Source organism: Ischnura elegans, chromosome 13, assembly GCF_921293095.1.
Source record: "Ischnura elegans chromosome 13, ioIscEleg1.1, whole genome shotgun sequence".
Lineage (NCBI taxonomy): Eukaryota > Metazoa > Arthropoda > Insecta > Odonata > Coenagrionidae > Ischnura > Ischnura elegans.
In genome coordinates this window covers 11,891,479-11,904,820 of record NC_060258.1, presented here as the reverse complement: position 1 = coordinate 11,904,820, position 13,342 = coordinate 11,891,479, and the positions used below count along the sequence as shown (strand labels likewise).

Sequence of the window (13,342 nt, the reverse complement as noted above, 5' to 3'; positions counted from 1 at the left end):
TAGTTGTTTTTAGACTGGTTTGAAAAATCATCAACTGCCGGCAACGCATTACGATCCCCTGAGATAGCAGATGTTAGCCCACCCGCACGACAGGATGGAATTTCAAAAGCACGTAAGAATTTTTTTTAACGTGAATAAAAGTCTTTGAATGCGTGAATACTATCTTTAAAGATGTTTTAAACTATAAATATTTATAGAAATAATGTTTTCTAAGGCTTTTTATGGGAATATAGATGTTTTAGAGGAAATTCAATACCCAAGACCTATGCTACCAGGAACGCATCCCTATCTTCCCTATGTTAAAACGCTCTCGTATAACGCAAATTCGTATAGCGCAAAGACCCCAAGGAACGCATCCCTTGCGCTATACGAGACATGGGTGTATAACAGTTTGGTGGATATGCTATTGGCAATAAGTTACTGACTTAAGCACTTAATCATCAGACGAGACTGGTCTCTCATCTTTCGTCAGTGGTGAGTCACAATGCAGCCGTCAGTGGGAGTCAAAGTGCCTGTGCCACCAAAGCACATCGCTATCCACCCATGCTGTCACCAGCGGCTCCTACCCTTCCCGAGCCTTTGGTAATATCCAAAAATTATGGCTATTCTAGACACACAGATTCATTACTTGATATTTGTTCTTTGGATTGATTTGCAATTGGGATATTAACCCTTAGCCAGTGACGTGCAATTCTTGTTACACTACCAGTGACGTGCGGTCTGGGAGACCGCAATAAAACAAAAATTCACAAAATATTGCTACGCCATTTTTATTGTTTTGTTTAATTTTTATTTGAATGCTTAACTATTTTAAAACTTTTATTAAAATGTTTACACTCCCAATAAGAACCAATTTGTCATAAAAAATTGCGATCTGAAGCAGGATAAAATAAAATGATGCCAAAAACACTCGAGTTATAATATTATATTTATGTATCAATATTTTTGCCAGATTCAAAAAAGGCCTTAAATGTTAAAGTTGGAAGGCGAAGTAGTAAGTGGCCATGAAATATATCCTGCTTATTCCTTCTCTCGATGCATTCTTAGTAAGTGACGTGCGGTCTCACAGACCGCTAATCGAGTTCAATTGCAAATTTACAGAAATTAATAAAAGGAACGTTAAATTTTAAGAGTGGGATGTCCTTGGTATGCAAAAATATGAAGCTAACGAGAATTATAGATATTTTGAAATCTTAATTTTGGAAATATTCACAATTTTAGAAACGCAGCGGTCACCGGTTAAGAGTAAAATGGAAATAAACTTTGTCAATACATAGAGTGCAACCTCGATAAAACGAGACCCCACGGTACTCAAATCAACACTCGCTAGAGCGAATAGTCTCTTTACCTGAGGTGGAACAAATAACAGCCAATATAACTATTGTGAACACTTACACGGGAACAGGATTGGTGCAGCGACAGAGAAATTTCTATCCGATTAACGTAAGCATAAATCCAGACGAGAGGCAAAGTTGTTTTGCATCACTTCCTTCCTTACTTTAATGAAAACTATTCAAACAATTTATAAGCGCCGTACTGAAAAAAAAATCATGCAAGGCATTGATTTGTCAATCATTATGCCAATGCACAACCGAGGAAGCCAATTTTCTAAGTACTTAATCAGTGCATTGACGTGATCATTCTCTTATTTTGATATTTTCCACTGAAAATGAGACTTTTGTTATACATTAGAGCTTGGTTAGTGCATCACTCATTTGGACGACGATTCCTCACGGTCCCAGTACCATCCGAGTGAAATGCAGGTAAAACTATTCAGTTAGTACGCTTGAAATAGTAGTGCTTTCCTGGGTAGTGCACACAACTGCTGGCCATGAAGCAACCCGCAAGTCGTTTCCTAGTGTTTTCAGAGCGTGTAAACCTTCAAATTCATTAGTTACTTAATTATTCTCATTCCCAATTGACCTTCTTACATTCATCCCACATCTCTCTTTCTAAGACCCCAATGCATCCAAATGCATTTCTCAACGCGAAGAGCACGCACGTCATTACTTGACATGTATTGCGGGAGCACACGATGCTTTGGATTGCCATGCTAAACTTAACGCAAAGATACTCTATCTCGGTTTAAGAAATAGAAAGCAGGCTACATTGAACAATTTTATAAAGAGACTTTCAACTGTAGAATTCACAAATTTGCTTATAATGATCTTTAAATGCTTATTAATCATCACATTAATATCGATGTATCTATCAACATATTCATTGATATGGGTTCATTTCAAGCACAAATGGGTACGGCTGTTGCCGGAATTGATGGTATAGAAAATGTGGCACAATTTTTATGATTTTTTCTATTGGTATTCACATCATTTTCTATGAGTAATCTCTGAGAAAGAAGAAATGTCCCAACTAAACTTGTCCTATTAAAACATATACGACAGATCACGGGAGGAGGATGACTTTTTTAGCAGTTGCTTCTGGGAAATCTATGAAGAAATTGTTATTTTCGTTCACATGGTTTTAATTAGGCAGTTTAGCACTAATTTTCTTGATTTTAAACGTGAAAAGAGTTCAGGAAGGTGATCCTACGAGAATTTCAGGCATAAATTGTAGTTGAAAAAAAATCAATGATACTGATCATAATTTCCTATTACTGATCATGGTAGCTTAGGCTCTTTGGGGTCTTCCTATTTTGTAAATATTCAAATTTGCATTATTTCTGACGTTTGGAAACATTTTTAGTTGGTTATTCAACCGGAACAAATAAGGTAAACATGTATGCCTGCGGAGAATCTTAGTAATTATCATATGTAATCTTGGTATACATAAAAGTACAATAGGTCATGTCACACTTAGACTCTAAATAGTCAGATTTTAGACTTATATCATTTTTAGTGCTCCTAGGGTACCTTTAAGTCACTTGATTTACAGAAATAACCGCTGATTATGAATATAATGTGACGGCTCGGACAGGGGTTGATAAGGTAGTGGTTGTATGTAGTTGAGAGGTTGTGATCTTGTCATGTGTGCATGGCGTCACGGTGAATGGTGGCGTGTATGGCACCCTACCTCTTTCTGTACTCTATCTCTGTTTAAGAAATAGAAAGCAGGCTACATTGAACAATTTTTTTTAAGAGAATTTCAACTGTGGAATATAAAAATCTCCTTATAATAATCTTTAACCCGCTAACGCCTGAATTAAAAAGTTTTTGCAAATTTTGTGGCAATCGTTTACCTAAATGTCAATGAAACTCATTAGTGCCAAATTCAAAGTCATTAGGTGCAAAATTTATTCTTTCACCCCTAAGAGTTACACCTAGCGGTACCATATGGTACCACCAACATATTGTGCATCATAAAATCCCAGATATAAGGCTCATATCAAATAATCATACTTTATACGAGATATACAGGCTACAAAAATCATAATTACATAATAAAACCTTTGCATTAGCAATACATAGGGTGTAACTAAATAAAATAAAAAAATGCTTGCTCTAAAAAATTCTGTTTATTTTTTGGGCTAGTTGATAATTCTCAAATTTCAAACTGCTCTAAATGCGTTAAATACAGTTTTAAAATACCAAAATTTTCAGAAAATATCATTTGAAATGTTCTCAGCAATTTAAAACTCTCAAAAACCCAAATAAATTACGATAAAAAATAAAAAAGTTACATTTAACACTGCACTACCAGCTGGTACCATTTGGTACCATTAGGCGTGAACGGGTTTAGTGCCTTATTAATCATCATATCAATCAATATATTCATCAATATGGGTTCATTCCGAGCATGAATGTGTACGGCTGTTGCTGGGATTAATGGTGAGAAAATGTAGCACAATTTTTATGATTTTTTAAGACAACCAATTAATATACTGAGGGTCATCGTCATTTTCCACGAGTAACCTCTGAGAAAGAAGGAACCGCACTTGCCCTTTTTGTCCTGTCTGTTGAGGTAGCCGTTGTACCCAGCAGAGTAGGAGTCGTACTTCATGGGAAGCGATTGCCTCTCGCCAGACTCCGTCCAGCGGTTCCCCTCCTCCGAGCTGCCACCCTCTGCCTTCAGCAGCGGCTCCGTCACCGTCTCAACCCCACGAACCACTATTTGCTCCCTGATTATCTGCAGAAGACATTACAGAATCATGATCTTGTCTTTTCCCGGCGTATGATGCTGGTGAGGTCTTCTTTGGGTTTCCAGCCGAGTGAGTTTAAACCTTTCACTGCCAACGGGTCGATACTGTTTGATACATTTCTTGCGAAATTCGTCCAACTCTAATCTTTTTTATGCAGTGGATGGTATTAACATAAAGGCAACAGACGAAGTGAAGTACCTGGGAATTACGATAACCTCGAACCTCACATGAGGAACACATATAAAGAATATTTGCGGCATAGCCCTGAAGACATTAGGATTTGTCAAGCGTATTGTGGGAAGATTTTCGGATGAGAAAGTTAAAGAAAGGTGCTATTTCACTCTCGTCCGACCGCACCTTGAATATGCAGCGAGCGTATGGGATCCGGTGCAGAAAGACTTAATCCGCAAACTGAATAAAATACAAAGGAAGGCTGCACGTTTCGTCAAAAACTGTTACGGGCGTACAGTGTTACCCAGATGTTAAGCGAATTAGGTTGGGAGCCATTGGAGACTCGGAGGCTGCGCGCTAGGCTTAGATTGCTTGAACAATTGAGAATGGATATCTTTAAGAGAGACGCAGAGAACATGATATTAGAGCCACACTATATTTCCAGGTCCGATAGAAGTGATAAATTAAGAGAGATTTTTTGCCGAACGGATAGATATGCGAATTCGTTTTTTCCCGAACCATAAAGGACTTTAATAAATGCTTGTCCCAACCTCGTTAGAGCACTTTTTTTTTATTTAGCTGTAACCAGCTGTTGTCCTAACACCCCCTGCCACACGCCTTTTAGGCGGCTTGCGGGGTATTTTGTAGATGTAGATACGTCGGCATTCACTGTTTGAGCGATAACTGCCACTGGGGGCCGACTAATTTCACTCTTCTTTCATGATTGTGGCCTTTTCAACGGCTGCAATTTATGCAAACCCCCATAATCTATCTATGGTTAGAAGATATAAATACAGTAGATTCCGTTTAATGGGTCCACTTGGGGCAGCCACTTAATTGGGGCACATCTTGAAGAACAGTACAAAATAGAGGAATATCCCAGAGTATTCTCCGCTTAATTGGTACAGCATGCCGCTTTATTGGACCATGAGTTGGCGACATAAGACTCTATACTCGCGACGAAATTGAAATTTTTTGTTTTCAAATTACTATTTTTTATATTTTACTCCTTTGATTTGCTCTTATTTTCCACAAATGTTCCTATTCATGCCCTATTTTGAAAGCTCTTGTTTGTTCCATCCGCAAGAGGATAGGACTTTTCTTTAATAGGACTTGGTGAAAGACATTCATTCCGCGTGGTCCGAGGCTGTGAAAAATATTTATAACTAAATTGTTATAATTCTTAAAAATTATAATAAATTAACTAACCTCGCTGACTTATTAATCAAATTAACAGTTTAATGAACTTATGTTGCATTATAAACATTCTTTAGTCTTCTTTCTATCATTTCAGCGTTTTTTTTATGCCCATCCACAGGATGGTTTTCGTAATTGGGGCAGCCGCTTGATTGGGGCAAAGTGCTAAAGTCCCGATAAGTACCAATTAACCGGAATCTACTGTATATATCTTAAGAATTGGGAAAAAATCTGCATGTATTAAATAGCTGAAATTTTTTAAATCTGAAATGTTGCGAATTCCGGAAAATATCCTCGGCAGTCTTCGAATATCTCACCTCAAATGAGCTGCCAGTAAAAGAGTTAATTTTTATTTATTTATCTCAATTACTCCCGAAAACAGCACAAGGAGGCCTTTACATCGGGAGCTCAAATAATAAACAACGGAAGATCACTCGCACACCCATGTCCTAGACGGGGCAACCTATCCGGGCATGACTCGAACCCGTGACCTTCGGTATGGTCGGCAAGGACTTATCCCCTCCGCCACAGAGGCCTACATAGTAGGCCAATGTTCCGATGGCTGCCTCTAATAGACATTCTTTGAACCATAGATTTTGTCAAATAAACTTCAAGTTTCATTTTTATTAACTATAAAAACATGTATTCACCCTTTGATATTATCCACTATTACACATTTTCATAAAATTCGTCTCCATAGCAGTTTGATTCTGAAATCAGCCTGATTTTTTGCAAAATTTTTAACTTTAGGGCACGGACGGCAGTGGTTAATATAGTCCAATTTGAAAAAGATATTATGTGCAAGATCCTTACATCATTTCGCAACTTGCCCAAATAGGGCAAATTTGATGAGGGAAAAAAACCTATTTTCGGCCCACCCTAATGGAGAGTTTACTAACGTTGCAGTTGTCGTTCTTGTTGCGGTTGTCTGTTGTTGTTGCGATTCCCTATTCTACACGTCACCAGACAACTCTCGGAGGCCAGACTGTAATTCTATGTCTTGCAGGGAAATTTGACAAAATTTTAATCTCACCTGACTACTACGATACATGAGAAATTTAAAAAACCCAAAAATTACTTCAACGCTTCCAAATAATATTATATTTCTGTTGAGGATGAGTCTGTTCTTAAATTTTTTCGGTTCTCAATACCGGTCCGGTTCTCCCCAATCGGTTCTCAGTTCTCGATACTCCGTTCCAAGCATGAACTCTCCTTACTATCAGAATTAATGGCAAATTTAAACATACAACCACAATAAGTGAATGAAAATAATTTCACTAAATACGTAAATTAACATGAGAGCTCTGTTAAAAAATCCTTAAATCTACTCCGTAATTTTATTTGCCAAGCAAAACATTTTAAATAACACATTGTTAAAGAACACATGATTGACCAATATGTCACATTGCATCAGGCAGCCACCGGTTCTTTCTCCAGGTTTTTATTTTAAAAATTCATCATTTTAACCCCATTCGGGTCTAATCTATTGTTAATAAACTGAAATATTGCCTGCAGTCCTGAAAAAATATGCTTGGAGCGCAGTTTACATACTGCATAGCATCTTGATCAATAGGGAAACTCCTCCAACTTCTGACAACATCATCCGTTAATTTGTTGTAACTTGCGAGTCAGTTCAAAATATATTCTGTATTCTGCAACGTAGGTTAAATAGTAACTGCAATTGACAACTTATTTGCATGCTCCACTGTCACAGTTCTTATAACCTCAACAATAAACTGCTCAACATGCCCGGTAGAGCAATACCATGGATAAACTGGGCAGCCATAAGCTAACGCAAAATTGTGAGGCAGTGTTGCATTCTGCTGGACAACCAAAGTGTTCGATGCCTTGTATAGGTTTATCAACTTACGAACAAGCTAACGGAATGCATCTTGTTTAAAGTATACCGGTACTAGCCGTGGTGATAACTTTTACGGGAGTCACCCGCAATGCACAATCGTGAAAAAGATCCACAGAGAAAAAATCATTCGCCTTGACCGGAATTCGAACCCGGATCCCCCGATTTCCGGTCGAGTGTCCGAAAATATCCACAGGGAAGAATGACGCCTCGGTAGCTTAACTGGCTAAAGCACTCAACCGGAAATCAGGGGATCCAGGTTCGAATCCCGGTCAAGGGGAATGATGTTTTCTCTGTGGATCTTTCGCAGGAATGCATCTTTTTCGTGCATCAACGAATTACATTATGATTCAATTGTGAGACCACTTTCAGACGAAACGATTTTCCGCCGGTCGCCGTTCATGGCACGGCACACGGCATTGTAGAGAGTCGTCTCTGGTCTGAAAGCCACCTGAATTTCATGAGAATGGCTTCCACCGGAAAAGCGTTTTGCCTTAAAGCGGACTCAATGTAGCATTTCACGGCACACTGCTGGGCCAAATGGGCGAAGTGCCGTCAAAGGCGTGATTTGACTCGTTTGAAGACGTCCATGAAGTCCGATGGTAATTTGAAAGAACGCGCCTTGCCATGGCAGCAAAACGTAGCAAAAAGTCAGCTTGTTTAAAGGGTGGCCATGGCTACAGAAATGTTACAAAGTTAGCAAGAGCGACAAACTGATAAACACTTAAATGTGCAAGTTAGCGAGCGACTCTCAAAAGAAAAATAACACGGAAGCCATGCAATCAAAAAGTATTATAAGCGTTTTTTTATCTCTTTTTGGCCTTGAATACGTTGCAGACCATATCGGCTTTGGGTGCCAATTTCAAATCCTCACCACCGTTCCGAGCCGGTTCCCAAGTACTGACTTTAAGCGACCAGTTCTCGATAACAGTTCCACAGGCCAAGAACCCGCAGTACCAAGTACCGACCCATCTCTAATTCCTATACTAAGCGGTTCCAGTATCCATGGGATCAACACTGGAGCTTTGTTTCTTAACCCTTTCGAGATGGCGGAGTTTTCGTCTTAGCATGACTGCTGTACTGAGCCCCAAGAGACTCTTCTTTATCGTGGTACGGAGCTTTTTTGCAGGACATTCATTAGGAAGGATCTCGCAGATAATCACACACTCTCAGCTCCAACCTTTTACGACCCCTCCCAGTGAGGACTCCGCATTATCACAGACTCCGAGAGTAGTTGTGCTCCCTCCTTTCTGGGTTTACCGCCATACCTGTGGCATCGGTCAACTTCTGTATTGCTTATATGTATTTACCCATCTCTAATTCCTGCATTATCTTACGTTCCTAATTTAAAGTCTTACACTTACAAGGGGAGACCACGAAACTTGCTCCGCCTTTTTCAATGCTGCATTTTTTTTATGGTCTTCGGAATGGTGAACACATCCTAGAACTAGTAGTGGTTCCATTGAATGGGCCTTAGTTTGGCTGTGATTAATTAATTTAATGCGGTACTTTTCACAAGCCGCCTATGGTTCCATGATATCACACCATTCAACTGGCGGGTCGGGTGGGGAAGTGGGTAGTGTTTACGGCTACCACTCGGGGGACCAGGGACGAGGCCTCGTGATGGCGGTATATTTTGTTGTCTTCATCGTAATCATACGGCGACAACTTTTTATTGCGACAAGCATAGACATGAGACTATTTTTTTATCATCATAATGGCGTTTAGGTATTTAAGCAGTGTCATTTTCAACGCGGATAAGTGAAGGCTCCACTTTCTACTCTCCTCAAAAACATACCGAAAGGTTAACGGGGGGCTAAAACAGTGGCTTTTTTTTGAAGAAATGACATTCGTTGGTGCATATCTTGTTATTATATTGGATGGGCTACGGAAGATTTTGGGAAGCGGCGAGCACAAGACACATTTGGTGTAATTGTTGCTTTTAACCCTCTAGTGGGCGCTCCAAATCCAGCTTTTCCTGGGACATAGGCAACCCAGACAAACATTCCCGCATTCATCGTTTTTTTCATCCATCCCCCTGAAAAGCAATAAATCGAGGTTCCACTGTAATACAAATTCATGCCTGAAACTGCGTATCGAGATCCAAGGACAGGTGGGAGAGAATGAATGCATTAAGTGCACTGAATGTGTTAAGCCCTGCCCCCTTTATCGCCTATCGTTACAATCTGGATAATGCCAACACAGGGTTTCTATCCCCCCTACCCTCACCTCATGGCGCAAATGACCCCAGCAGTTCGTTACCTCCTTCCAAATACCATACCATAGATAATCCAGAACATAAAGGACCTGGGATATTTCAAAATTAAGATTTTTCTTGTGTTCAGATTTTTTTTTAAGCTAACAATGTAACTAATCTTGCAACTGCCGCAGCAAAATACTGATGTTTACATGATCTTGCTACCATCTGTAGGTCACTGAGCGAAACTGAAAAAAGAGAGGAGCGTAGACCAGAACTTGCTCGTACTTCACATGGTCTTTACAGTCCAGTTTGACGCACTTAGGTAATCTGAATAGGGTGGTTCCCTATTATTTTTTTATTGCTTAAATTGATAGATTATTACTCCTGGAGTGCACATTTCAAGCTTTCAGATTTTTAAATGACGATATCTATTTTTCACCATTAAATGAAAACTGAAAATATTCAAGAGCGCAAAAATGCAACTGCTAAGTATGAATGCTGGGAAAACCCTGTATGACGTCATTCTGGTTCCCGCTGTCACCATGTGAGGTGACCTTGGGGCGAGGGCATGTGATTCACTGCAATGCAGGCTGCTAGCAGGTAGTTGAGTGCCCTGCTAGCAAGTAGCGATTGGCTTAAATAAGGATTATTAATACCTAGTCAAACAAAGGAAATTTTCCAAGCTTAGGTAATTTTAATAGGTATATTTATTAAGACATGTTTCCCTGAGCTCTGTGCCTCATGCATGCATTGGTAATCTCAGACGATGTAAAACTCCTATCTACCTGTATAGAAACTAGATCCCTGTGACATCACGTGGAGTGGCATAGCATGACCACCAATCTGGCCTTTTTCAAATGAGGTTAAAATTGACCACTAACATTCGTCTAAACTGGAATTTAAAAACCAAATAATTTGTATATTATGAATACACTAATGGTGGGTAACAAATAGCAATCAATGCCTTTCATTTTCTTCAATGAAGGAAACTACCCTATTTAGGTGAGGAAATTTTTAAACAAACCCACACAACAGTGTGGGGTTGGGTGGAAAGGGTTATAATGTTTACACAATAAAAAAGATTATTCCCATGAAATTTTATCAATAGTGAAATAAAATGAATCTACCCGGTATAGCTTCCCTGTAGACATTCTTCAGCGGGTGTTAATAGTGGCGTTAAGCCATTGAGACCAGTAAACAATTATTTGTGGTAGACTACTCCGTTTTTGAAAAAGGCTATTATGGCTTCCAGCCGGGTGGTCTCCCTCCATTCTGCCGAAGTTTCGGAACACGAGTCGGGTTCCATCATGAGGGCTAATAGCCCGGATGATGGAACAAATATAATAAATAATACATTTAGAGTATATTTCCTGGGAAAGCATCAGATTTTACTCTGTACTTGCTTTGCTCTACAATGTATCACACGTCACGACCAATTGGTTCAACTATTTCCTTTTCCTGAGTTCAACATTAAACACAAAATTTGAACCTTGAAGATTGAACCATTTTTATTGAAGAGAAAATTAAGGCCCACATGGCTAAGCTATTACATTATGTAATGGTGATGATAAAATCTGTTGAGTGATTCATTTATTAGCTTAATTATTAGCTGGACTGAGTGGCCACACCCCACTTGTGAATATTCAACTCAACAAATCATAAAAGGAATGAGTGACAATCAGTGCTGTTCGAGTCTCTCCTCTCCGCAATCGAGACGAGAATTTCATATCTCGGCATTGTTGGGGACTAGACTCTCGGCGTGGCGAGAGTCTCGCCTGGATCGAGAGTCTTGACGAAAGTCGAGAAGTCTTGCCCCTTCGAGATTTCTCGACACCGGTCGAGACTCCCGGGCAAGGTGAGAATTTCCCATGAATACCGCATTCAGTTGATGATAAAGTTTACTAAGGTATTCCTTACGACTTTTATGGATATATTCACATTGTAAAAATATTTTATTTAATGAATCTGCCCTCTGCGTCCATTTTTTTAAGGAGTGTGCACGATGCTAATAGAGTTCCCGACGAGGGATTTGGAAAAAAAATTATTTCCTTTTCCTGACCTCATCATTTAATATAAAATTTGAATCTTGGAGTGTAGGTCTTTAAATTGAAATGTGAATTTCGCCAACGTTTCTGCTTATTTACAAACCACTATCAAGGCTTGAAATGAAATTGAGCACATAATTTTGATGCATGCTAAAGGGTTATATAAATGTTTCTTATTATAGTAATATAACAAAAAAGAAACATTCACTTTTAAATTAACTAAAAAGAAGAGATCACAGTCTAATTCCACAGAATTTTACATATCTTTTAGCAATGTTTATTTATGGTAAATAAGGTCCATGGTTACCAGTCAATTTTGGTTAATTAAATAATAAAATATGCTTAAGTTGTCAATGTCGATCTTATATTATAAATATTTTTAGTTTTGGTAATATATAGGATAAACTTGATTGTTTCTGGCTTTACTTTGTGAAAATCCATTCTTAATAATAAAACGTTATTGTACTTTTCCACACGATTTAATTAATACGACCGGTTTCGTCGCAGAGGCGACATCATCATCAGGTACAGAATCCGTTAAAATAACAGTTACTTTGTTCTTGTTTATCTGGTTGCTATTCAACGGATTCTGTACCTGATGATGTCTCCTCTGCGACGAAACCAGTCGTATTAATTAAATCCTGTGGAAAAGTACAATAACGTTTTATTATTAATATATAGGATGCCTTAACATAATCTTTTTTTTAATTATTTTCGATGTCTAAAATAGAATTTATTCGGGGATCTCGAAAAATCTCGAGGGGGCGAGACTTCTCGGCTCCTGTCAAGACTCTCGCCGTGCTGAGAGTCTCGTCCCGACAATGCCAAGAAATGAAATTCTCCTCTCGACCGCCAAGACTCTCGGGTAATCAAAGAGTCTGGCACAGCCCTAATAGTGGCACTAAGCCATTGAGACTAGTAAACAATTATTTGTGGCAGAGTACTCAGTTTTTGCTTTGCTCTACTATGAATCACACATCAAGACCAATTGGTACTCACCGATTCCAACTGCTTCATGCCCATATCAATCCTTCTTCCAACTTCAGCATTCTCGCCAAATTCGCTGCTTAACGGAGTCGGGAGGGCTGGGGCCAGATTCATCCTGTCAACGCAATTATTACAATAATATTTATTCCACACACAGATACAATTTTAAGCTGTACATGTATAACCCTTTGCCAGATTTGCCAGTACTACGAAAATATTATATTTTACTCTATACAATACACTCCTGATTATCCGGGCTAATGATGGGGAGGGATTGCACGAACACAGTCGGATCCGGATTTAATGTCTTCGCATTTAACGTTTTTCCGCATTTAGCATTTATTTTTTGGGGTCCCGATTCATTCCCTATCAGAACAATGTAAAAATAATCCGTATTTGGTGTTTCCGCATTTTTTGTTTTTCCGCATTTATGGTCATAAAAATTTTTCCTGCACAAGATTTTTTTGCCCGATTTAACGTCTTTACATGACGGTTCATGCAAATTATTATCCAAATCTTCGAATTTCTGCTCATCAACAAGAAGGGTCTCATGAAAGTTTACCAAGAGTCGATAGAATCTACCGGGGAACGCTTCTTCAACTGCTTTCTTCCGCGAATGCAGCGCTGGGACCTTCAACTCGCAAGCTGGGTGATTTGTCTTCTCGTAATGTTTCGCTCCCCTTCTGATCCAAACACCAGGCACTTTTTGTATCAGATCCGATCTAATGGAGCTAAGTCTTCGATGACACGTGACAACTGATGAGACGATTTATTCTCAGAGGGCCGCT

General features: G+C 39.1%; 1 protein-coding gene across 2 annotated transcripts in view; it reads right to left on the bottom strand.

Moving 5' to 3' along the window:
• LOC124170077 (tetraspanning orphan receptor-like) overlaps nt 1-13,342 on the bottom strand; it is a 59,722-nt gene that overhangs the window by 29,814 nt on the left and 16,566 nt on the right. For both annotated transcript variants that reach the window (XM_046548770.1, XM_046548771.1), the window contains exons 4-5: nt 12,567-12,669; nt 3,897-4,083 (exon numbers count right to left, since the gene is read on the bottom strand). In XM_046548770.1, the coding sequence (XP_046404726.1) occupies nt 3,897-4,083; nt 12,567-12,669 (290 nt within the window). The remainder of the gene's footprint in view (nt 1-3,896; nt 4,084-12,566; nt 12,670-13,342) is intronic.